General features: G+C 43.0%; 1 protein-coding gene across 3 annotated transcripts in view; it reads left to right on the top strand.

The window, feature by feature from the left end:
• The window catches only part of HTR4 (5-hydroxytryptamine receptor 4), a 1,500,331-nt gene extending 1,495,080 nt beyond the window's left edge, over positions 1–5,251 (top strand). For 2 of the 3 annotated variants that reach the window (XM_069244598.1, XM_069244601.1), the window contains exon 8: positions 1,840–5,248. In XM_069244598.1, coding sequence (XP_069100699.1) covers positions 1,840–1,927 — 88 coding nt within the window. In that variant the 3' untranslated portion in view covers positions 1,928–5,248. Of the gene's footprint in view, positions 1–1,839 lie in introns of all 3 variants that reach the window. The other variant, XM_069244600.1, reaches the window with a different exon arrangement.
• The last annotated feature ends 22,229 nt before the right edge of the window (positions 5,252–27,480 follow it).

Genomic DNA, 27,480 nt, shown 5'->3' with positions numbered 1-27,480 from the left:
GCTTCTGGGTATAGTGAAAGGATATGTTAGGTAGCTTTCGCATTGCTACACAACTTGGAAGGTGATGTAAGAATCTGTGGGGCATATTTATACTCTGTTTGCACCAAATTAGTGTCATTTTTTTTTACTCTAATTTGGTGCAAAACTAACTCCATATTTATACTTTGGTGCTAGACCCCTCTAGCACCAAATTTATGGAGTTAAAGTCATTTTTTGAAAGTGGAGACCTACCTGCCCTAATGAGATGCAAGGTAGGCGTTCCCGTGCAAAAAATGACTCTATGACCTTAACGCCATATTTAGGGGCATATTTATACTCTGCGGCATATTTATACTCTGTTTGCACCGAATTAGCGTAATTTTTTTTTTACTCTAATTCGGTGCAAATCTAACTCCATATTTATACTTTGGTGCTAGACCCGTCTAGCACCAAGGCCCTGATTTATACTTTTTTTGCGCTGTGTTAACGTCGTTTTTTGACGCAAAAGTGGCGCAAACTTAAAAAATATTGCCCCTTATTTATACTTTTTGCTGCAAAACTGCACTAACTCAGTTTTGTACTAAAAAGTTTAGCACCAGCTTGCACCATTTCTGTGCACCAGCCAGGCACCATATTTATGGAATGGTGCAAGCCGGTGCAAAGGGTAGGCTAGAGTTTAAAAAAATTACTTTAGTCGGGTGGGGCGAGCAGTATAGAAGAAGAGGGTTTAGCACCATAAAATGGCTTTAGGCAGGTTAGAGTAAAAAAAAATGACTCTAACCAGATTAGCGTCATTTTATGGTGCTAAACCTACCATGCCACATGACTCCTGCCTTAGAAAAGGCAGGAGTCATGCCCACCACCTCAATGGGCAGCATAGAGGACAGGGGTCCCCTGGGCATGGCCATTTCACCCTGTGCCATGTATGGGGGCCCATTCCAGGGCCCCCTATGGCACTTTCAAAAATAAAATGCAATCTTACCTGTACTTACCTGGGGTGCCCCCATCCTCGCAGTCCCTCTAGTGTGAGTTGGGGTGCCCATGGGGCCTGGGGAGGGCACCTGTGGGCTTATTCCATGGTGTTCCACCATGGAAATAGGCCCACAGGCCCCTGACGCCTGCCCTGACCCAGGTCTTAAAAAATGGGGCAAAGCAAGCTTTGCCCCATTTTTTAACCCCTCCTCCCTCCCTTGCACCTTTTTTTGCTTGGGAGTATAAATATGGCGTTAGGGCCATAGAGTCATTTTTTGCACGGGAACGCCTACCTTGCATCTCATTAAGGAAAGGTAGGTTTCCCCTTCCAAAAAATGACTTTAACTCCATAAATTTGGCGCTAGACGGGTCTAGCACCAAAGTATAAATATGGAGTTAGTTTTGCACTGAATTAGAGTTGAAAAAAAATGACGCTAATTCAGTGCAAACAGAGTATAAATATGCCCCTTAGCGTCAAAAAATTATGCTAATCTGGTCAGAATCATTTATTTTGACTCAAACCTGCCTAACGTAATTTTTTTTTAGAGCTAGCCTACCCTTTGCACCGGCTTGCACCACTCCATAAATATGGTGCCCAGCTGGTGCTAAAAAATGGTGCAAGCCGGTGCAAAACTTTTTGGTGCAAAACTGCACTAACTCAGTTTTGCACCAAAAAGTATAAATAAGGCCCTGTATGTTTTAGATCCATCTTTTTCCAACTCAAGAATCAGATGACCTCATAAGTGTTCCTAAATAAATAATTAATAATGTGTGATTTGTTAATCCTTCAGTGCACTGACCTGAAAATCTGAGTGGCTTTTCTTGTGTTTTCCTTACCTTAACCTACTTGTTAATATTCTCCTTTCTCTTGTTTTTCTTCTTTCTCAGATACTCTGTCCTGCACAACGGGCACAACCAAGAGCTGGAGAAGCTTCCCATACACAATGACCCAGAGTCCCAGGAATCCTGTTTCTGATAAGTGGCGTGAACTACACTCAACAAGGATGTTTAGGGCCCGCAGTATCCAGTGCCTGTTCATCTGCACTTTCCACGGCTCCTGCTGTCTGTCCAAGACCAGTGCTTCTCCCATATATGTCTAGTGGTGACAGCTAGCCATGTGACATCACCTGGGATCTCCCAGCCTGGTGATTCTCAAGGACGTCAGAAGTGTCTGTTGAATTATTCCACTGGTTATGGCCAAGGTTGCTTCTGGCCTAGGCTTGTATGGTCTCTTCCACATTCCAGAGCAAACCTTAACCCAAAGACACTGTAGCATAATAAAAGGGTGTGCAGGCATCTCGTTCCATAGACAAGTCTATCAATAATTAAATACCAAGGTGCAATTTTCACAAAAACGGAGATGGCAAACTGAAGCAAACAGTTTTTCAAAACTTAAAAAAATCATTCCTTTGTAGCTGTTGGTCTCATCTGTTAAAGCTGGAGCACACTGCAGAAGCATTACTCCTTTTGACCAAAAGTAAGACGCAGGATTTAGACTGGATGTGCGCAACTGCCACTGATCTGTGGCACACACACCTAAAACATGAACTCGATTGCTTGAACGTAACCTTTTCGTTTAATAACAAATGGTCTACAGAGGCAGTATTGTTAATCTACTATTGCATGGATTCATCCACGACACCGGGATGCCCTCCACCTGTAAAGGTGCAGGGTGCAATCTAGACATTTGCTTGTGTGTGAAGAGTTTTGCAAGCTCACAAGTGTTTCTCTTATCCTGCCTGGAGATAAGGATCTCCCAGGCCCTCCAAGATTCTCTTCGTGTGAACTTCAGCGTTGTGGATGTGGTGCCAACTGCACAATATCAGATGCATGCGATTAAGTTCTCAGTTATGTAACATCACTGTTATGTTTCATCGATATACAGGGATGTTCTAGATAGGACAGGTACCATCCTCAGGGGCTGATAGAAGAATGAGAACAAGGTCAAGTCCACATTCTCTCAGCTTGTGTTTTCTGACGTTATTAATGTGCATGTGTTACCTATTGTGAGCAAGGTTTGAGACTGCATCCTCTTGTCCCATTGCATTGTGGTTATTGTGACCAAATGGCATGCTCTTTGTTCACTGTGATACTCACAGCAACAGGTACACCAATGCATTATAGGAGATACTTGAGAAACAAGGCAAATCGTAGTTGCACCACTGAGATGCTCAAAGCATTAGCTAGCACAGGGGTACTTATCCAGGGCATTAAAAGAGAGCAGAGAAGAGCCAGGACACGGGATCTAGAGTAGTGATCTAGAAGGAAGCTTCAGAACACTATTCAGTTAAATTTAGGAAAATAACAGGATTTTAGCACTGTTGTCATCCATCTGTCACTCAAAAATATCCCAAAATATCCCCATGGGGATGTAGTGTGTCTCTGGGAAGATACCTAAAAATCAGATGGCCACTTTTCAAATCATAATAGATAGAAACCAGTGATGCTTTAGAATAATACGGAAAACATGTTGAAGGTGTGGGGCTGTTCTGACATTTCAAGTGAACAAGGCCGTGTGGCCTCTAATCACTACTTGGCCAAAAACAACATCTCAGGGCATGCAAAACCTGAAGGTTGAGCAACTATACCAGCAGGAAATGGATCACTTCAGTTCAGTGCTGGTTGGTCCCTACATTATGCTTCCTAAGACTTCTCAGTCAAAATACAGTCCGTGTGGAGTGACCCAAGCTCAAGGGATCTAATATAGAAGAAGCCTTTCAGTCACTTCCTGGAACATCTAAGTTCGGAATAGGTCTCATAGTTCAGTATTATGTAATCAGGAGACTCAAGCATGTGGTCACATGAACAGAGGCCCTAGGAATGATCAGATATCAGATAATATGTATATCCAGAATGTATATTGAAACTGGATAACGTCCATAGAGAGAAAAATACAGGTTTCCAATCTTTAACCTCTTTCGGACTTTGGTATGAGAGGCAAACGTTGTACTGGGGTTAAGTGACATGTGTTTGGCATTCATGTTGATTACATAAATGGCATCCCTGAGACCCTTATTAAGAGCAAAATTCATCTGTCACCTAGGTTCTCCTTCAGAATAATTGACATGCAAAAGTTAAATAGAGTGCAAGGTAAGGTTTTGGCCTGCCACCTACCTCCGGGTGCAATGCCTTGCACAATTTTCTGCAGTTTGCAATGTATTTAGCAACACAACACGTTCACCATGGAAGCAAGGTTTGGGATCACACCTCGGCTCCTGAACCAATCTCTAAACCCACACGTTGGGTAAATTTTATTTTAGTTAGTTCTGTGGATCCCACTTCAAAAACCATGCTGTGGGTGTCGGCTTTCCAGTTGACCTCTAAATTCTAGATAGCTTTGCAGGACAAGATACTAATTCCATTGCTTTATAAACCCATAAGAGAAGAGAAAATAAACAGGAAACCCTGATCAAAGACAAAATGCTACATGTTTACTTTGACTGCAAAGATGACGAGTTAGGTGCACTGCACTTGTTATCTAAGTTCGACTTCAAAATGAACACCCAATCAGAATCAAAACCCATCGTACCATATAGAAAACTATGAAATAATGTTTCACAGATTCTTAGTGCTTACATGGTGCGTCCTACTATTACAAAGAGAAAGCTTGACTTTTAATAGATCTGTATGTACTCATTCTGGCCACGTATCAAGCAGTCTGTCCAAGAGGCATTACTCCCTTCATCATGGGCACGCACGCCAGTGCGCCAAGACAACGTGTAAGTCCAGATCTTGATTCAAATTCCTGTTCCCAAACGTCTCCCTTGCTTGGAATACTCAGTCCATGAAGTTGTCGGCCTATTTCAGTACCTGGCATTGTCTTACACATCAGCTGTCCTGTTTGCCAATGAAAACCTTCAGTGGGACATTGTTTGTCTGGAAAGTCAGTCAGGTCATCAGAAGAGGCGAAAGAGATCACAATCGGAGGAGCTTTCAGCGCCCAGTCTAAACTTTAAAACATTTGATTTCGCATATTATTTATATCTGCGTCTTTGTTGCAATATTAAATTGTTTTCATTGGGTAAGGGGGTGGTGGGCTAAGTATGGGAATTGTGACTGGAGGCATGGGGAAATTGTCATGTATTAGGGGCTGTTATAAACATTCCACAAGTTCTGGTAGGTGAAATAAATTCTTGACGCGACAGAGTTCGCGGCTTTCTGTTCTCAAAAGAAATGAAACCCAAAGACGGCAGCCTTGATCTTATGGCAAGTTATGTATTTTGTTACATTGTAAGATCCTGTATAGAGGTCTGCTCATATTTGTTTTTATGTAAAAAATGTACATTATTTGTTTAGTACGACTCGTGTATTTTCTTTTTTTAATGAGAGGTTATTATGGACGGAAGCTGCCTGTCTTTCATTTTTGCTTCTGTGTGGCATCAGCGAACGGAATAAGAGGAAGCCCACAAGGTCTTTTCAAGGTAACGGGAGTATCTAAGAAGAGTTAAAGGCGACCATTCAAAATGATCTTTGAGTTTCACTCTGAGAGTAACATTTCAAGAAGTATACATAGTGGCAGAGTGATTTTAAATGTTTTTCCTAGGTCTGCTATTGCAAAAAAAAATTGAACTAAGAAAAACATGTATTGCAGATGCGTACAATTACAACTTAACAAATAACATTGTAAGGTATAAAACCGGAGAACATTTTCAGTGTGACCTTCATAAAACAGCTAGCTAATGTCAGAAGCGCATTAATTATTAGCCCTTTTAATAATAATGGGTTCAAAGCTCTCTTTTATTCAAGATGAAGGATAAGCATCCCAAAATTACAGTGGTGGATTGACTCAAGTGTCATACCAAATCTAATTACTATCTAAAGAATACAAATAAAATATCCGCCACTTAGTACGCAGTCATCTTCCTTCCCTTACAATACAACAGACATGAGCTACAGTCCCTCCTTTTGACTGGTCAATGGTGAGATACACTGGTCTAGAAATATCTAGCCCGGCAACCAATCTAGCCAGGCAACCAACAGTGTTTGTTAACTTGATAAAGCCACAGTAAGTCAGCCAAGTGGATTTTTAAAACATAGATATCAAATTCCTTTTGACAATTAAACTATAATGGTAATCACTCAAAGTCTTTAATGTGGCAATATGTTTCAGATCCAGTAGCTGTAAGGCTACCTTCTGTAATTTTTATGCCATTTTAAGAAACAGAAACTTGGACTTCTCACTTATGCATATTTCCATATTATAATTATTATTAGAACATTGGAATGTCGGAAGATCCATTGCAGACAATGGAGTGCTCCAGAATTTTACTGGCTGGTAAAAGCCAGAGCAGCAACATTCCAATGTTCTCTGAACAAAGGCCTCACAGAGCCCGAGCAGACTTTAATCCCCTCAGGCTCCGTGAGGACTTTGTTTTATTTATTAGAACATTCTGCCCTTAAGTGGACGAATGCTCTAATAGACTACCGGCAATTAAAGGCCCGCTCCCTTGTTAAAGGCCCGAGCTGAAGAAGGCCTTTAACGGCCGGTATAGCCTGCTACGGCGGGCTCTAAGGCTATATTGTTATACTTAATGCATAAAAGTTTCATGCTGAGTAGGATAGTCCCCCTTATATCTATTCAAGCAATAACACTTAGTAGACCTGATTTATTGCCACCGTATCACACATCAACACCTCCAAAAGAAACCACTGCCTAAACATATTATTGACAGCTCCTCACTTATCAACAATGTACTACAAAAAAAAGGAGATAACTAATCTGGCCAACTCACTCTACTAACATTATCCACACTTCATATCTCTTCATGATCCAACACATTAATATTGCTTAACTTTTCTATCTTTCTTTTTTTCAGAGTACAATTAATGAACGTGCTTAGGTTACAAAGCTACCACCGATTACCCAACTTCAAGTCACACACTTTCACTCCATCATCACTATTACCACCTCTCTTTTTCCCAATACGGTTAATTACTGTGTAAATATTATCTGTAGTTATCTTCCCCTGGGGGATACGAAAGGAAATCGATAACCCCTGAAACTTTAAAGTATGGTACAATTTGTCCGCATCAGTTTTACTAGTTTTTCCCCCATGATATTGCTTTTGTAATTGTTACACATAGTACCCTCTATTTCAGATTGTCTTCACAGCAATGCAGAGTGGGATTTTCATATCTTCATGTGCCACACCAATCTATTTAAAATGCATGTTCATTGTTTCAGATACAAATTCAACACCACTGTCCACCACAAATTCTTGATTTATTTGTATTTCTAATATTTCTTCATAAACCGCATACTAATGCCAGAACAATCTAGCTTCAAGGTGCTATCAAATCAAATAAGTCATGCAACATGAAATATTTCAAATCATCGTAATCAGTGCAACATATAAATAATATGTAATATTCAAAATAAATGTCATCCAGTGCTTTAGAAAGCAAATTGTGTACAACCATGTATTCTACTTGCACATTCCTGTAATAATACATTGCTTAAAAATTCAGCTATTACATTTATCTCTCGAATACTTCACAATTACTGAATTGAAGTTGTACTCCAACAAAACTATCACAAATGTTCCTCCCTGTCCAGAATACATGCTACACAGCAAAACTCCAATGTATTCCTTCTCACAAGGCTTTGATGGTACCATAAGCAAGATCTGGGGTTGGCAGACTACCCCACTTGTTTTGGTGACACAAACTGCACTATTCCCTTCATCTTCTATCTTCATGAATACACCCACCTATGGCCTTCTAAATCCCCTCTACACTCACTTCAAACTTTTTCTTTGTGGTTCCTCAACTTTTCCAGTGGATTTAACTTTTGACCTCTCTACAAACTATCTTCTATGACATTCAGGGCCGAATTTAAGAAAAGTGGCAGTGCATTCAATGCAGCGCCACTTTCCTTGCGCTCCTTAGCACCCTCCTAATGCCACCATGTGTGTGCCGCAATTTAAATACAGCACACCATGGCGGTACTTAGGGAACTAGCATCAACATTTTGATGCTAATTTGGTGCTTTGCAGGATTAGCGCCAAAAGTGTTGATGATAATTCTGGAAATCACATTGAGGCTCCTTGAAAACAATGGTGTGCCTTTTTTAATGCCCGCTCTGTGCAGGCGTTAAAAATGCCGCAAAAAATTACACAAAGAAATCTTTTAGATTTCATTGAGACATTTTTGCGGGCCCCCTAACTGGGGAATGCCCCCGTTGCATACATTGTGCCTGGCGCAGGCATACAATTGTGCCACTTTGTAAATATGGCATGGAGAAAAGGCCACCTCAGCGCCACCTTAGTGTAAAAAAAATGACACAAAGGTGGCGATAAAGTGGCTTAAGGGATTCCTAAATCTGCCCCTTAGTTCTTCCTTTATTGAACACTATCACTTCTTCATTTATAATTCTATCAGGCCTTTACTGCATTTTATACCTCATACCATCATCCACTTTCTTATTTTCTTTCAAAGCCTTGATTCATTTTTGCTTATTTAGAAATTAAGCTGATCCCACCAACACCAATTTTTCTGACACCATCACAATGTTCTACTCTAACAGCAGAGTCAAAAGAGATCGATGGACAAGACACATAGATTTAAAAGTCATCTTGGCTGATACAGGGAACCAACATAATATCTTTACCAGTGGGGTTTTGGAGAACATCTATCCAGGGCATCCTAGATAACATGCAAATAAAGAACAGTTAGGTAGCCCTAAACATATGCAGATACCTAGTCCTGGCAGGATTCAACCAGAAAAGTTTCAGCAGAATCACAGCCGGGTATAGCAAAGCCGGGGTAAAGATAATGATGAGGCAAAGTCGAATCCTATACCTCAAGCTACCATTATTCGATTAGGCTAAAATCCTTCTGCTAATGACCAAAGGCATTCCTTCCAAGCCTTACCCCTAATTTATACTACCACAACCGACATTGTTTCTATGACTTAAACCAAAACAGTCACACAAAATTTTTTAAGAGGTATGACTTTAAAGTGAATACCTTCTCTAGGATCCCTTTTTATGGGATACATGTGCATTCACCCACTAATAGTGGCATGCTTCATCATATGGCTGCTACTAAACATCCTGTTTTATCACCCACAGGAGTGGAGCTATTATTTTTTCTATTTTTGGTATGTTTTACAATATCATTAGGGATCCAAAATTAGAAGTGTTACTAAAAATATCTTAGGGATATCTGCTCAATAACTGGTTAATTTTATTCTGGGTTCCCTTGATAGGATTAAAAGAAAGAAGTGTAGCTGGTCCTTTAAAGACCTCTTACAACTCAAAGCACACTGCACCTGTACTCTGAGAGGAAGAACTGTTGTGGCTGACCTAGGACAGAATTCTGAACTGGGTGCCAGATTCTGAGTCTACCAGGATGCTGCTGTATCGATCCCAGCACTGACCTGCTGTAAGTTTCTCACTTAAAGTCCCTTGCTTTATTTATATGAGTGATGCATGCTAGCAATGACTCATGAATTATTTTATGTTGCTCGACCACAATAACTGATCATGTTATCCAACGTTATATTAGGTAGCCAGTCAATGCTGCTGCATACCTCGATCACCATTCAATTGGTGCTTAAGTTGCAAATGAAATGATGTTTAGTTTTTTAAACAAAGTTCTTTGTAGGCCCAAGAGGTTTGTTAGTATCGTTAATGGCATTTTGTGTGTATTTCCATCATCTCTCATTGCCTCCCGTTGGCAGTCCCACTGGTAATAGATCATAAGTTACAGTGTGCAAAATGTTTCTCTTGAACACTTCCTCTAGTTCATGCTTATGCCATGATAAATACCAATAGATTGCAAACGTTTCTGCATGTGAGTTTTCATGTTAAACCTAGACTTTCACACACCCTTTAATTTATTTAAAGGAGAAAAAGAGCGCCACCACTTATCCCCGTTCAAAAGTTTTTAACGTTAAAGCATTAGAAAGCAGCCCATGAAATTTCAACATCAGCGCGCACTCCATTTTTTGTGATACTCCGGTGGCGCAGACTACAAAATCATATCTATGAGACCATGCAAAGCCACTTTGCATGGCTTTGAATGGCCTCATTGATTTGGAGTAAGGTAAAGCAGTGCAAATCACTGCATTGATTTACTTTGTGCCACAGAGGCATTCCATGGACATTGGGGTGGGTGTTCCCACCCAACAAAGCAAACACAACAAGTGATGGACGGAATGCTGAACATTGTCAAACATTCACCCCCAGTACAGTGATCTGGGCCTAAATCCATAGTTTTTTTGCTGCCCATTCCATTCCAGTTTGGACCCAGCTATATGCAAATCAGTCTTGACCCTGTTCCCCATGGGAACAGTCCAGCCCGAACTTCTAGGCCAGGTCTTCCCCGGACTGGAAACAAGCATCCTGGGACCGGTTTCGGGGTTTCACCCCTCATCAGCCAGGCTAGCTTGAATCCAGTGGCATGGGAAGCACGGGACCCACGTCTGGGCATACCCTTCCCACTTAGGGCAACAAAGCAAAAACAACAAGTGATGGACAGAATGCTGAACATTGTCAAACATTCACCCCCAGTACAGTGATCTGGGCCTAAATCCATCATTTTTTTGCTGCCCATGCCATTCCAGTTTGGACCCAGCCATATGCAAATCAGTCTTGACCCTGTTCCCCATGGGAACAGTCCAGCCAGAACTGCTGGGCCAGGTCTTCCCTGGACTGGAAACAAGCATCCTGGGACCGGTTTCGGGGTTTCACCCCTCATCAGCCAGGCCAGCTTGAATCCAGTGACATGGGCAGCACGAGACCCACGTCTGGGCATACCCTTCCCACTTAGGGCAACAAAGCAAAAACAACAAGTGATGGACGGAATGCTAAACATTGTCAAACATTCACCCCCAGTACAGTGATCTGGGCCTAAATCCATCATTTTTTTGCTACCCATGCCATTCCAGTTTGGACCCAGCCAAATGCAAATCAGTCTTGACCCTGTTCCCCATGGGAACAGTCCAGCCCGAACTGCTAGGCCAGGTCTTCCCTGGACTAGAAACAAGCATCCTGGGACCGGTTTCGGGGTTTCACCGCTCATCAGCCAGGCTAGCTTGAATCCAGTGGCATGGGAAGCACGGGACCCATGTCTGGGCATACCCTTCCCACTTAGGACGACAAAGCAAAAACAACAAGTGATGGACGGAATGCTGAACATTGTCAAACATTCACCCCCAGTACAGTGACCTGGGCCTAAATCCATCGTTTTTTTGCTGCCCATTCCATTCCAGTTTGGACCCAGCTATATGCAAATCAGTCTTGACCCTGTTCCCCATGGGAACAGTCCAGCCCGAACTTCTAGGCCAGGTCTTCCCCGGACTGGAAACAAGCATCCTGGGACCGGTTTCGGGGTTTCACCCCTCATCAGCCAGGCTAGCTTGAATCCAGTGGCATGGGAAGCACGGGACCCACGTCTGGGCATACCCTTCCCACTTAGGGCAACAAAGCAAAAACAACAAGTGATGGACAGAATGCTGAACATTGTCAAACATTCACCCCCAGTACAGTGATCTGGGCCTAAATCCATCATTTTTTTGCTGCCCATGCCATTCCAGTTTGGACCCAGCTATATGCAAATCAGTCTTGACCCTGTTCCCCATGGGAACAGTCCAGCCAGAACTGCTGGGCCAGGTCTTCCCTGGACTGGAAACAAGCATCCTGGGACCGGTTTCGGGGTTTCACCCCTCATCAGCCAGGCCAGCTTGAATCCAGTGACATGGGCAGCACGAGACCCACGTCTGGGCATACCCTTCCCACTTAGGGCAACAAAGCAAAAACAACAAGTGATGGACGGAATGCTAAACATTGTCAAACATTCACCCCCAGTACAGTGATCTGGGCCTAAATCCATCATTTTTTTGCTACCCATGCCATTCCAGTTTGGACCCAGCCAAATGCAAATCAGTCTTGACCCTGTTCCCCATGGGAACAGTCCAGCCCGAACTGCTAGGCCAGGTCTTCCCTGGACTAGAAACAAGCATCCTGGGACCGGTTTCGGGGTTTCACCGCTCATCAGCCAGGCTAGCTTGAATCCAGTGGCATGGGAAGCACGGGACCCATGTCTGGGCATACCCTTCCCACTTAGGACGACAAAGCAAAAACAACAAGTGATGGACGGAATGCTGAACATTGTCAAACATTCACCCCCAGTACAGTGACCTGGGCCTAAATCCATCGTTTTTTTGCTGCCCATGCCATTCCAGTTTGGACCCAGCCATATGCAAATCAGTCTTGACCCTGTTCCCCATGGGAACAGTCCAGCCCGAACTGCTAGGCCAGGTCTTCCCTGGACTAGAAACAAGCATCCTGGGACCGTTTTCGGGGTTTCACCCCTCATCAGCCAGGCTAGCTTGAATCCAGTGGCATGGGAAGCACGGGACCCACTGGGGTGGCATGGTGAGCAAAAAAACGATGGATTAATCCCAGATCTGTGACTGGGGGTGAGTGTTTGCGTTGTCAGCACTCCGTCCATCATCTTTTTGTGTTGCTAAAGTTGCCCTAAGTGGGAAGGGTATGCCCAGACATGGGTCCCTTGCTCACTGTGCCACTGGAATCAAGCTAGCCTGGCTGATGAGGGGTAAAACCCTGAAACTGGTCCCAGGATGCTTGTTTCCGGTCCAGGGAGGACCTGGCCTTGCAGTTCGGGCTGGACTGTTCCCATGAGGAACAGGGTCAAGACTGATTTGCATATGGCTTGGTCCAAACTGGGGTGGCATGGTGAGCAAAAGAACAATGGATTAAACCCAGATCTGTGACTTGGGGTGAGTGTTTGCATTGTCAGCACTCCGTCCATCATCTTTTTGTGTTGCTAAAGTTCCCACCCAACACCCATGGATTTTGACGCTTCCTAAGATTTACAAAACCATGAAAACCTGGGGGGTGCGCCAAAACCTTACGCCTCCAAAGGTGAGGCGTAACAAGGAGTAATATTTTTATTTCTCCTTGTTTTTTCCTCTTTCCATATGTGCTGCATTTTGCAGCTCACATAGAGGGAGGAAAACACCTCTCAGTATAGTTTTTGTTATGGAAGGTGCCCCTTACTGCACAAAACCAAACCTACCGGCAAGATAGTGCATTGGCATGAGCTGCAGAAATGGTGCCAGAGCAGGGGGAAAGGACAGGAATGCAACATATTGAATAAATATAGTGCATTCCTGTCCTCTCAAGGTGACTTGCTGCACTGCCCTACGTTGAATCCCTGTAAACGAGGGCCTATGTACTTAAACAGTAGGTCATCATTCGAGACCTACACAAGTCTGCATTGGAGTGAGAGAATATTTAAACTCTTTTGCCATTATTGTAAACCCCTTCAATCCTTAATGTTTTGTAATAATATAACTTGATTTCTGTACAGGAAAATATTTCCTCACTTGTTTACAACATTCCCTTGAATTATGCATTGCAGTGTTATGGTTTGTGACAAGGTACACAAATAAGATGGTGCGTCCAACATAGCCAGAGACAGCATGTCCAGTTGTACTGAAAAGCACGCTTTCCTCGGCAAAGGTGCAAATTTTGACAATTCTTACTTGCTCTGAGAACAGGTCCTTTGTGAAAAAATGGAATCACTGTTTGCAACCACAGCTCCATCTTTCACTGGAGGAGGACTGTTGGCAGTTTGGCTTCCTCCTGAAGTTAGGGGACAGTGCCTGACTGTATCAGTCTGTGCCAGGGACTCTTGGGTGCCCCCCACCCATGGGGCAAGTCCCGGCTGGCCATTTATCCAGGCCCATAGTGTCTGTGTATTTTACCTGGCATTTTCCGGGTTAAAAAAGGCAATTTAGTCCAGAATGAATGGCCTTTCTAGTCCCGCCTGGGATCCCTTACAGAAGGAAACACAAAGAGGACGAGGGAGGTGCACTGACTGTATGCCATCTCTGTGCAGCACACACTCAGTTTGTCTTTGAATACAGCTTCTTTGCCACTGTATGTACCTCTGTAATATGGTTTGGGCACAAAGGCAAAGTGTTCCCTCATTTGCATGGATCCATGCCCCATTAAATGAATAAACACCCCAATGTGATTGTGCCAAGTGTGTACTGGCATGATCCATGTTATAGAAGGGGGTACACAAGCGTCTGTAGGCACTTCCAGAATTTGAAAGTGCCTCTGGAGCTGAAAGTGGGAGATAATGTCTTGTGCACCCCTGGGATAGTGCTCTAATGTGAAAATATACGACATTCATGACTACAAGTAAGCATGTGCAGTAGCAAAGAAAGAAGCATAACCCTCATAGGCGGCTGGTTTCTACTTACGGCGGGGGATACAATAATAATAATTACAAAAAAAAGAAAAGGCACTTACCTTCCTGCTATGGATCTCCCTCTCATGGCGGCGTCCTCCTCTAGTCCTGGCTTCTACAAAAGAATGAGCTAAAATAAAAAGTTAAAACTCAATTAACACTTCTCAAGATCAATATTCCTGTGTCATTGAAATGCAATAAGACGTCTGTGCTTCCAATTGCTGTAGCAGGCCAATAAGAAAACTGTATTGTTTTACAGCGTTTTCCAGAGTATATCACTGGATTTTATCATTTTTTTAAGCCACCTTATAAACCCAACAAAAATGTAACTGGAACCTTCACTCTTTGTAGAATTCGAGAAACTCAAACTGAAGTTTACAGAATCAAAATGTATACACTATCAGGGGACAGAGCAAAAAGGAAGGCAGTGCAGTCAGTCTTTTCTATGGAATCTACAGTGGCCCACACAGCAACACTCAAAGCAATACTAGGACGTTGTAAAAAAAAGATTTGTTGGGATGGAAGTGGTGTCATGTATGACTATCGAGAACATGTGTTCCTGCCTCAAGTTACCCACAGTGACCTTATGCATGTATCACGAGTGTGCCCGGTCACAGAATGAGACCCAGAATGGAGTTCCATTTGCGACAGGCACACACCAATTACAACTTCCTTTGTTCCGAGCATAACTATCATCAGCTCGGCAGTCTGCACAAGAATGACTGTGGTGGCACAAAAGGTGCAAGTAGCAGAATATACTTTGTATTATTCAGCTGATAGAGAGAGATGCCTTTCGCTTTTAAAATTGGTCAGTCCCTTGCGACCAGGACCTTAACTTTACCAATGCTAGACATATATATGGCATGCAAGAGTGTAGTGCAGTAGAATGTGCATGATGAAGTTGTGATGCATAATACTCACAACACAGGAATCTATTTTGATCTCCTGCACCAAAGTGGTAAGAAGATGAAGGTTGGATAAGCATCGGACAGCAATGGGAATTGCTGCGCTCCTTCAAAGCTTTTCTGAGATCTTTTGAAGTGGACTGGACTATAAGGTGTGAGGGAGAGGAGACAAAGGGCCATTTAGAAGTCCAGGTACATTTCACTGCCCTTTCCTACTATTTATTACCTAGAAGTGTTTAACCCCCCCGCCCCCCACAGGCTGAGCAGTAGCTAAGATGGCATACAAACTATGGGACTTCTCTAGAGTTTGACAGAGAGATTACTCCATCACATCGGTGACGGATAGCCCATCCACCATGCTACGATTTACATAGGTGATTATGGAATTGTAATACAGAGGATGGGATATCCGTTACATTTGTGGTGGAGTAACATCATCTGCCAAACTCTAAATCAGGCCCACTGTCTTCAAACCTAGCATAAGTATGTGGCAGAAACTCAGTCAGTGTGCAACATTTCTCTACCAGAATTTGTGGTCCCACTACAGTGATGACTTAGAAAATCTTTTGTGCTCCATGGTTTGGGTATTGATGTCAACTCTCCTTGCTAGATTTGTGGTAGAAACATGGAAGTTTAACTCTCTGCCAGGAGGAGCTGCCTTAGACCTGTCTCAGAGAAATGAGCTGACCAACTGCTTAGGAGGGGCATTAGAGGTACCCTTTCTTGAACAAGAGGCCCAAGAATCACCATAATGTGCTCCAAAGTAAAAGCACTTGAGACTAGGGAAAATTTAGGTAAAATACAAATGTACCTCATGGTTGTCCTGCCAAAAGACGAAAGAGCAGCTGTGACCGATTGGCGCTGAGAAACGTGACCATATTCAGCAGTCTCAACTAAAGAACCAAAGTCCCTGGAGAGTGTTTGCTCCAAGCTGAGATGCCTCTTAACATTTAGTAGGGGCCTTTATCATCACCTCTATGACCTAGGGAGAAGGTACCCTATGGGGACTGTTGGACCTGGCCCTTTTTCCGAGGTCATCCCCAAACGTTGGCCTTCTTCATCCTATTTTTTCTTACCTGTTTTTGTTGGCTATAGGACTCTCTGCACTTTACCACTGCTGACCAGTGCTAAAGTGCATGTGCTTTCTGTCTAAATTATATTGGTGATTGGTTTATTCATGATCAGCATATTTGATTTACTAGTAAGTCCTTCGTAATGTGCACCATGTGTGCCCAGGGTCTGTAAATCAAACGCTACCAGTGGGCCAGCAGCACTGTCTCAGACCTGCCACTGCTGTGTCTGTGTGCGCAGTTTGGAACTGCCAGTTCGACCTGGCAAGTGCACCCACTTGCCAGACGCAAACCTTCTCTTTTGCTACACGTAAGTCAGCCCTAAGGTAGGCCCAAGCCAGCCCCATGGACAGGGTGCAGTGTATTTAAAAGGTAGGACATGTAGTGGAGTATTTTACATGTCCTGATGGTGAAATGCTGCTAAATTCGTTTTTTACTATTGCTAGGCCTATCTCTCCCATAGGATAACATGGGGATGGCCTTGAAATATATTTTAAGTGTAATATCCCATTGGGATCAGATAGAGATGTGGAGTTTGAGGTCTCTGAACTTACAATTTAAAAATACATCTTTTGGTGGAGTTGGTTTTTAGATTGTAAGTTTAAAAATGCCACTGGAATACATGTCTGGGTCAGGATGATGGTTGGGTTGTTTGCAAATTCACTCTAGACAGTCATACAAAAGGGAGCTGTGGTGTGCCCTGCAAATCCTGATGGGTCTTCCTGGGCTATAGTGGTGGGAGGAGCTGACACTTACACCTGTATAGGGCTGTGCCTGTCCTTAGACAAAGCAGTCTTCAACCCCCTGAAGTGTGTCTGGGGCCAGGGCAGAAAAGGCAGGATTTGGTTACTACAAAGACTTTCCTTTGAAGTTTGCCTACTTCAGAGGCAGAAGTGAGTATAAGTATTGGGCCTCCGAGACCAAACTTCAGGACATTCTGCCAGGAAAAAGAGCTGGATGCTGTAGGAGGAACTGTTGCTTTGCTGTGCTGGCCTGCTGATTGCTGCTTCTGTCCTGGGAATGAAAGGACTGTACTTTGCTTTCTACATCCTGCTTTCCAAGGTTCTCCAAGGGCTTGAACTGAGCTTGCCTCCTTTTAAGAAGTCTCAGGGACATCAACAACTTCATCTGCCAGTGCCTGGACTCTTCTGCTGAGAGTCCTGACTTGCTAAGTGGTGCCAAATCCAGTCCCTGGGCCCTAGAAAGTGGAAACTGGTTTCCTGAGGAAGAAAATCCATGCATTGGATTACTGTGGCTGAAAATCGATGCATTTTTGGGCTTGTGGCAGAAGAATCAACGCAGCGCCTGCCTAGAGGCTGAAGAATCAATGCAGTGTCTACTTTGTGGTGGAAGGACCGAAACAGCACCTGTTCAACTGCGACTCTATCATCCCTGTGTGTCTGGATTTTCCCACGCATTGTCCTGGAGCATCGATCCCACACTGCAAAAAGAAACCAAGGCTACGTGGCTGGAAACCAACACTTCCTTTCTCCTGCGGGGAGAGAACTGATGCATCACCTCCCCTGCCAGTAACAAACCGACACATCACCTCCCCTGCGCAGTAAGGAACCAACAAATTGGTTTGTTTTCCAGTACCTCACCTTCTCTGCAGCCTGCATCATCTTTGTTTTTCATGCATTCCAGTACTATGTGTTGGAAAGAGAACCATTGATTCATATGAAATTAAGACTCTTTGCTACTCTTTAAAAGTAATATCTTTGCTTGTGTATGTTTGATTTTTGTAATTCTGGTCTTATTTTATTCAGATAAATATTGGCAAGTTTTCTAAACTGATGTGGAGTCCTTTTGTAGTGCTTTTACTGTGTTACTGTGTATGTGTACAAATACTTGACACATTACCTCAGAGATAAGCCTGACTGCTCGTGCCAAGCTACCAAGAGGGTGAGCAGGGGTTATCTTAGCTGTGTGATTGCCTTACCCTGGCTATGGTGAGGGTTCCTACTTGGACAGGGTGCACACCACTGCCAACTAGAGACCACATTTCTAACAAAGACTCACCAGACTGCAAGCAACCTGACCCAAGTATCACCTCCTCACAACTGTGCTGGCACTGCCTATTTTATTCCTACCCAGGTGTGCACACCAGGGGCCGTAACATGAATAGGGTGCACTGTCTATTCAAATTGGTGTGTTGGGTGCAAACAGGAATAGAGTGCCCTATATCTAATAATAATTGCTTAATTTGTGAAAAAAGAGTGCTGGTGCCCGAAGCTTGGTTCAGAAGTCGGTGTTCGGGGCAATTTAACATCTGCTTCTGAATACCAAGGCTGGGAGCCATAACTCCACTACCAGACACTCACTGCCCCTTGTTCTCGCTCTTGCAGTCTCCTGTTTTTTCCCTTTGTGGTAGTTATTCCATCTTTCTCTTATTCCATCTTACCCATCTGTGTGTTTTCCCTCTCTTGCATTCAGTAAATATCTGATGTCGGGAAATAAGTGCTGGTCCCCAAAAATAAAAGCCCGTGGCCCCCACCAGCAACCACTAGCTAAAATTAAGTACTGCTAACAATGTGCTGCCCCTGAGGGGCAGAACTTTAGTGAAAGACAGAGCAACTGTTTTATTCACCCACTTTGTCTTTCACTGTGCTGATGATACCAGCCAGCACTTTAAAAGTGGAGCAAAGATCCCCTTGGAGATAAGTGCAGTGAGTGACTTCACCTGCCTGCAGGAAGACATCAAGCGCATTGACTGTGCATCACCTTTTGGTAACACTCAGTCAATATAAATTGCAACCAATATTTTGCTTCAACTGTGGTATTTTGCGAACCGACCTATTTACTAGTTTGCAAAAAATAAATAATCATATAGGCTCAAAATTTGACCTAATTCATAAATAAAAATGAGGTAGGTCGCCAATTGCTACCCACTACAGTTCTCAGTCATCACTAAGATGGTGATCTGCTGCGGTCAGGAGACAACCACATGAGTGACTACCTTTTAATAAAGCAAGCTTATTTTTTTTTATGTAGCCCGTTTTCCTTAAAGGAAATGGGACTGCATGAAAAAAGAAATGTTTTCTTCTTTTGTTTTTTTTTCAATCAGGGGACTACTGCTTCTTAACAGGCTTCTTGTTAAGAGGACTCTTAAACAACCATAGTTTTTTACATCCACAAAGGAGATGGGATTCCAATAGGAACCTTTCCCTTTGCAAATGTGTTACCAGCTCCCATGAGGTGTAGGTAAAATATTAATGTTTTGCGATTGGATTTTGTTTGTAAAACATTGATACACAGCACACCAGTCCAGTATTTTGAAGAGACACATACACCATGCCTTTTCCAAAAAGGCAATTAAAGAGTATGTGAATGATAAAACCCATTGTACATCTGTCCCTATATCTCTCCAGAGGATTGTGTCACCAAAGTCATATGGTGTGGCAGATGGCCTTTGTTTACAATGGTGTTTGAGAAAAAAAACATCAGTGGAAATGTGGGGAACACTAAAACACATTGAAATACTATGCCATAAAATCTTTCCTTACTTCAGACCACCTGGAACAATAAATTTACCAGAATGAGAACCAGCAATCATTTACTGCATGTGAGCCCAGGTCAATAAATTCAACAGGGATAAAAGACAATGGGCTAAATTTATTAAGGTTTTGTGTTGCCCTTGTAACACGCAAAGGTCACCAGGCAATGCAAAATCTAGAATGAGATGTACTAAGCAAGTCAAGGCCATCTTGCATGGCCCTGCTTGGCTTGTCAAATCTGGAGTAATGTAAGGCATTGCCTTGTATTACTTTGCGGGGTGGGAGTAATACATGGGTGGAGCATGATTGTTCTCAAGCATCCTCCCATGTATTCTGAAGCATTCCCAGATTTACCATCACTGGTAGAACTGGGAATGAGTCAGAATTGCATGCCTTCCCACCAGAGTTGCAACAACGAGAAATATCTTTATTTATTCTCATTGTTTCCTCTTTCTAAGAGTGAAATGCCTCAAAGGATTGTTTTATGCAGGAAGATGTCTCTTCCTACATAAAACAACTCTGCTTGTAATGCAGGGACCCTTGTACCGTGGCACAAAGGTGCCTGTAGTGGCGCTGGGCTGCAGATTGTGCACCAGCACAGGTAGAGGACAGGGATGTGCCATATCTTGATAGATACTGCACATTCCTGCACACAGCACAGCAACTTTTCTTGTTGCACTGCATGAAAATTTTTTTAATCTGGCCCTATGTCTCTACCCCAATAAGGTAGTTTCAAGTCAGAGATTTGAAGTCTAACAAACCTCTAGTTTTTGTGTGATAAACCACTGTGGTTCAGTCTGGTACATTAGAACTGACTTAACAAGAGGATTTATATTGGTGCAAACGGTTTTTAATTTGTTCAAAATATATTAGAGAAAAGACAAAGTCACTTCTCAAAGCTGTCTTATCTGCTGTTCCTTTCACCCATGTCATTGTATTTGTTAATCCCTATCTGAAAAATCGAAACCGAATATAGGCCCTGATTTATACTTTTTGGTGCAAAACTGCACTAATGCAGTTTTGCACCAAAATGTTTAGCACCGGCTCGCACCATTTCTGAGCACCAGCCGGGCACCATATTCCTGGAATGGTGCAAGCCGGCGCAAAGGGTAGGCTAGCGTAAAAAAAATGATGTTAGTAGGGTGGGGCTGGGGGTATGAAGAAGGGGGTTTTGGACCAAAAAATGACATTAGGCAGATTAGAGTAAAAAAAAAATGACTCTAACCAGCCTAGCGTCATTTTCTGACGCAAAACCATCCATACCACATGACTCCTGTCTTAGAAAAGACAGGAGTCATGCCCACCACTCCAATGACCAGCACAGGGGACCAGGGTCCCCTGGGCATGGCCACTGCACCCAGTGCCATGTAGGGGGGCCCGTTTAAGGGCCCCCAATGGCACTTTAAAAAATATATACACTTACCTGTACTTACCTATACTTACCTGGGATGGGGTCCCCTATTCTCCGCTGTCCCTCTGGTGTGGGTGGGGCGTCCCTGGAGTCTGGGGAGGGCACCTGTGGGCTTATTCCATGGTGTTCCACCATGGAATTAGGCCCACAGGTCCCCAAACGCCTGCCCTGACCCAGGCATTAAATAATGGTGCAAAGCAAGCTTTGCACCATTATTTGACCCCTCCTTCCCCCTGGGGGTGATTTTAGCAGGGGGATAAATATGGCGCTGAGGCCATAGAGTCATTTTTTGTCCGGGAACGCCTAATTTGCATCTCATTGAAAACAGAGAGCAGCACACATAGAAAGATGAAAAAACAAGGAGAAATAATCGTATTTCTCCTCGTTACGCCTCTCCTAAGGAGATGTATCTTTTTGGCACATTCCAAGACCTCCAACTTATGGTAGATCTGGGAATGCGTCAAAGTCCATGGATGTTGTGTGGGAACCCATGGAAACGCCTCCCTGGTGCAGAGTAATGTAGCACAGCGACTTGCGCTGCATTACATTACTCAAGATCTATGAAGCCACACAAAGTAGTCTTGCCTGCCTTCATAAATCAACTTTAGCTTTGCTTCACTTTTGCACTATGTTGGGTAGTGCAAGTGCATTGCAAACCAGGCCAAAAATATGGCCTTAGGTATCCAGCCTGGGAAAGTGAAGGACATGCTTCTATTGAGAAATGGAAAACTCCACATATTTATTTGAATCTTGAATGTCAAAGTGTAGGCAAATTAATGCAATTGTGTGTTTGCCACCTTTTACCCAAAACAGTTGATAAGAAATCATCTACTACTAGATGAGCAGAATAGGGCCAAGCCTGTCCGAGCCAATATTAGCAATAAAACTGATTACTGCAACTCCCAGCTAAGTGGCTCAACCATAAAAAATCTGCAAACTTCAGGCAGCGCAGAAATCTGTGTATCTGGAAATTACGAATCTTGGAAAATCTCAAAACACACCCACTTTTAGAAATGTGCACTGGTTACCAATGCAAGCTAGGGTCAAGAACCTTGCACTAACTCACAACTCTTAATGCATATGGCCCAGAGTCATTAAAGAGAAGGTCACACATTCATTGTTCAGTAGATCCACTGAGGTCTACTGGGAAGAGCTTTTTGGTTCTACCTATAGCAAAAAGAGTCAGAAGTGAGCGATGCACAGTTCATGCCCACACAAGCTCTGGTTGATATGGGACTGTACAACAAGTAAGAACTAATAACTATCTGCTTCCATTACGAAGATAATGATAGAGATAGCCAGAGTTTAGATACAGTCCTAGAGGCAGAAGTAGAAATTATAAGCTTTTTTCCACAAAGTACAAGATATTTGTAATTGTTTGAAATTGGGTCTTTAGTTTGCAGAACTATGCACCCTGTCCAAGTAGGGACCACAATGCTAGTCAGGGTATGTCAGTTACACACCATACATTAACCTGTGCTCAACCTCTGGTAGCTTGGCACAGAGCAAGCAGCCTTAATTTAGGAGACAATGTGTAAAATATGTGTGCAACACTTAAAACAGTAAAACAGTAAAAACACCACACAAAAATAGCCCACAACTGGCTAGAACAATAGAGTTTAATTTAATGAACAAAACAATACCACAATGACATACATCTAATAAGCAGAAGTAGAGATATGAATTTGTAAAGGATATCTGCAATGATAGTGCTTAACAGCATAAACCGACAACTGAGGCTATCTGGTAGTGCGAGACCGTGTGAAATCTGAAAAGTCAGGCCAAGCATGATGGAACACTGGTCGGATACAGGGACCATCCTTGTTCCACTGTAATAAGTACCTTGGTTTGGGGTTGTGTCGACCTCGAGGAGTGATACGAGGAGCAGCAGTGTTGATGCGTCATTGTCAATCCCAGCGGTGTGGGCGATGCATCAGTTCTGAGGCAGAAGACACTAGATGATTTAAGGTAAGAAAATGCCAACTTTCTAAAAGTGACATTAAAAAAATTACAATTTCAAATCTGAGTTCATCATAAGTTGTGATTTTAAATTGTGATTCCAGAGACACCAAACTTGGGGGTCCTATCTCTTCTCAATTGGAAATGACACTTAAAAAAAGTAATAATGCTATCCCAATGTTAACTCATGGGAGAGATAGGCAGTGCAGTAGTGAAAAATGAATGTAAGAGTTTTTCAATACCTGGACAAGTACATGTCCAACTTTTCCAATACACTGCACCCTAACTTTGGGGCTGCCAAAGGACTACCTTTTGAGTGGCATATGTATTAAAAATGAGGATTTGGCCTGGCAAGGAGGTTAACTTGCCTGGTCAACATGGCAGTTTAAAACTGCACACACAGGCTCTGCAGTGGCAGATCTGAGTCAAGTTTGAAGGGCGGAAACTGCAAAGAGTGGAACAATCAATGCTCTAAGCCCACTAGTAGCATTGAATTAACAGGCCCTGGGCACAGGTAGTGCACTTTACTAGGGGCATATAAGTAAATTAAATGTGCCAATTGTGGATTAAGCCAGTGTTATTATGCTTTAGGGAAAGAGCACATGCACGTTAGCACTGGTCAGCATTGGTAAAGTGACCAGAGTCCTCAAGTCAGCAAAAACAAGGTCAGCAAAAGAGGAGGTCAGAGGGCTAAAAGTCAGCAGAAACCACACCAACGATGCCGGGTCCAAAGTAATGAGATGATGGAGTGAGCTTTGCCACTTGAGGTTTCACATTTAATTCAATATGCAAGGTAAAGCTTAATGTAAGAAAAATGGAGACAACAGATTGTATTGACTATCGGGCGCAGTGTCCCTCTCTGCACCAAGGTGCACCGTTTACTGGATACACCATGTTCAAACCTGGCCAGGGAGAACGCATCAGTGTAAGGTAGAGCTACAATTTGTGACCACAACAACATATTTTGCAGTCAGCCGACCCAGCATAATTTCCAACAGAGGGAAGATATATTTCAGCCAGCAGGAGTTTTTATATCACTGCACTCTTCCTCAGAACACCACGCTACTCTCCCAAGGACTGCCCTTGGGGCACAATGACTTTCCTTCATCTAACATTTAGCAGATGATTAGCATGCCTCCTGGGGGCCTGTTTCCCACTGCAATCTCATCTGTAGTAAAGCATGTGCAAAGGGGCAATTGTGTTCCAGCATTTTCCTGGGGCCATTCCCTTGCTAATCACAGTATGCCCACTTTAAATCATACAGCTGTAAAATGTGTACCCCCACAATCCAAACTGCAAAAGGGTGCACACAAATGTCTACAGACCATTTTGTAATATCTGAGTGTCTTGGGGTACAAAACATGAACATAAAGTCCCCTTCCAGAGCACCTTCTGTAATAAGGCCATGGATTAGGAAAACTTCCTAGGACAGAGAGGAATGTTGAGACTAAGAATGAGAAAATAACAATATCATTCAATTTTAGGAGGACCAAGTCCTAAAGAATTAAACACCATCTTCGGTGGCACAAAGGCAGTCTCTCAGATAGACAAGAAGCAGGGATGACACATTGGTATAAAAATGAGTATCATTGGTGTACTAGTGGAAAGAAGAATCAAGCAGCTCCCTAGAAGACTAACATGGAAAGTAGAAAATATCAATCGTTGGGGCACCTGCAGGAAAAGACCCCAGCAGCCCTAAACCTCCAAAACATGTATGTTGCCAAGATGGAGAAGAAAGAATGCGGGCTGATGTAGAAAAAATTAACAAATTAGGAGAAGATTAATACAGATCATATCGCCAGATATTCTCTCATGCAGCACTTTGCCTCATGCACATTTCTAGTGCAAACTTGAGTTCTGACGGCACTCAAGTGGATGGGTCTTTAAAACCAACTGAGGCTTTCACAATAAACTGTATAAGCACATAACGTGAAAGACATATTGCCCCACAAAGATGACAGAGAGTATTGTTGTTGTAAGCTTATATTAAATGATAAGTAAAGTGACAAAATCAAATCGTCAAATTAGTTGTAAGTCATTAGCCTAAACATCAGTGCATTAATTATTATAATTCAAAGCAATTCAAAATCATAAATGCACAGACAAACCATTATAAAGTTGCCTGAAAATTAATCAATGCAGGCTCATTTCCTGCAAAGGAAAATCCATGTTTAGCTAAGCTACAGTAAAGGTTAGTGAGAAATCAAGCAACAAGTGTAAGCATGGAATGCCTCTGAAATTCAGGATATATAAATCAAATAAAACTTTGCTTAGCAAGGAGGGAAGGCATCTGTCCATAAATTAGTTGAACTTATTGGAGCATGGGAAAAATATTTGCTCTAAAGAACAGGTCAGTGCTTGAAAATGTGGGGGGTCAAGAGTCATGTATAACGATTGTGTGCTTCTTGAACCTTCCTCTCCTGTTTATTCAGAGAGATGTAGTCTTAAAAGCATTGCAGCAGTTCCCTTTTTAGGTCGAGCATGTAAGCACTTTTCAACCTGTAGTAAGTATTCTGTGGGCTTTTAACCACACCCATCTCATGCCCACCACTTTCACTTGCTCGTGGGCTTGCCTTTCAAAAATCCCTTGATGTCATTGGTAAATGCTTTACATTTGTTCTGCCTTGGGACGGTTTTGTTACCGCCTTGACCCTGTTACATGGATAATTGCACGATTGCCTATATACTTCAGCGTGCGTAAACTATGTTTTTCTTTTGTCTCTCCCCTTCGTACTCAGTGGTGGCCATGGGGCTCACAGTGTGAACAGCGCAGAACAGCAGTGCAAACTTCTTTGGCAGTATTGAAGCGCTGGTCACATTGTTCACACTGTTACCTAATCAGAGTAATTTCTTTGGCTCTCCCCTTTATGCTCTATAGCTTTCACAAAAACACTTGTAATTGATTAATGCTTTATGTAAAAAACACAAAAATCCTCAAACCTGCTCTTCCGACACAGTGGGAGAGCCAACACTACAATGTTCACTGCACTCAGGAAACTCGCCCCCATATTCCTCTGCAGGCCATTACTTTTAGAAAACATTTTTGCTCATAACTCAGCTTGTGGTGGTCTTAGGACAATGGTGTTCACAACATCATACTCTTTCTGTCTACATCATCTCTCAGTCCCCACACTAGGTTAGTGGGTACCCCAAAATAATAATCCCTCTCACCATTCACTGTCTTTTTAAGCTCTCTCATGGCTGGAACCTTTATTTTACAGCTGAGAGTAGTTTGTTTTAAGTGCCTTGTTTGTAATATTGTTGCAGTAGGCCTGTCAGCTTTGAAAATATGTAATCACTGCACCTTCAAGGGGCTAAATATATGGTTGCACTACATTATTTTCTGTTATTTTGTTTTCACATGGTTATGCCCTCTCCAGGCAACTCTATGGTTACATGGCTACGTTCAGAGCAGGAGTTAAAAGGGGGCACACCATTTCTTACAATGGGCCCCTATGAACTGTTCAGGGTTAGTGCCAAAATGTTGGTGCTAACCCTGAATAGTACATCAATAGCATCTAAACTTTTTACGCTATTGCCCCCTACCCTGCACCATAGTGCTTCATATCCTTGATACAGTGCACACATGGTGGTGGTAGGGGGGCGCTAAGGGGCGCAAGGAAAGTGGTGCTGCACACTAACCATGCCACCAACCACCAGATTATAAGATAATACATCACATAACACTATACCTCAGTATTAATTATCAAGCTGTTCCACCCAGCTCCACAGATATCCATACAACACCACCCGACATCACATCACACAACACCATACAGCACCCCACCACTGCACGTCACATTATGCAACTCCAGGTCAGCCCGTGCTGAATCAAGTATGTCCTTCATCTGCACTTAGCCATTTATGTCAACTTTGCAAAAGTATTTCATTAAGGGGCATATTTACAACCTTTTGGCACGGGCAGCGCCACAAGGCTTCTTGCTGCGCTGCCTTGCGTTAAAAAAGGGCAGGAATGCACCGTATTAACAAAATGCGGTGCATTCTTTTCCTTTCTGCTCACGCAGTGCACAAATTGGTGCCTAGCGCCAACTCAGGCACACTTGCACCATGATGCAAGGGTGTCTGCGTTGCTGGCACGATTGTTTTTGTGCAGGAAGGACCCATTGGCTCAAATGTTAAGGAACGTTTTTAATGTTTTTAAACAAAAGCTGTAAACAAGCTCTCCCAACACATAAGCCACAATTGGGTAAACTGAGTAATTAAATGGGATACTATGCTTCTGATATTCTAGCATACTCTGATTATTGAGGCATGTTTCTCTTTGAGTCCTCATCACAAGCAGTTAGGGGGTGATTCCAACCCTGGCGGTCGGTGATAAAGCGGCGGCCAACCCGCCAACAGGCAGGCGGTAAAAAAAAATGAATTCTGACCCTGGCGGGAACCGCCAACACAGACCGCCACTTTAAAACTCCGACCGCCACGGCGGGACAAACAAACAGCGC

The sequence above is a fragment of the Pleurodeles waltl genome, chromosome 7 (assembly GCF_031143425.1).
Source record: "Pleurodeles waltl isolate 20211129_DDA chromosome 7, aPleWal1.hap1.20221129, whole genome shotgun sequence".
Taxonomy (NCBI): domain Eukaryota; kingdom Metazoa; phylum Chordata; class Amphibia; order Caudata; family Salamandridae; genus Pleurodeles; species Pleurodeles waltl.
This window is presented reverse-complemented; position numbering and strand designations above follow the sequence as displayed.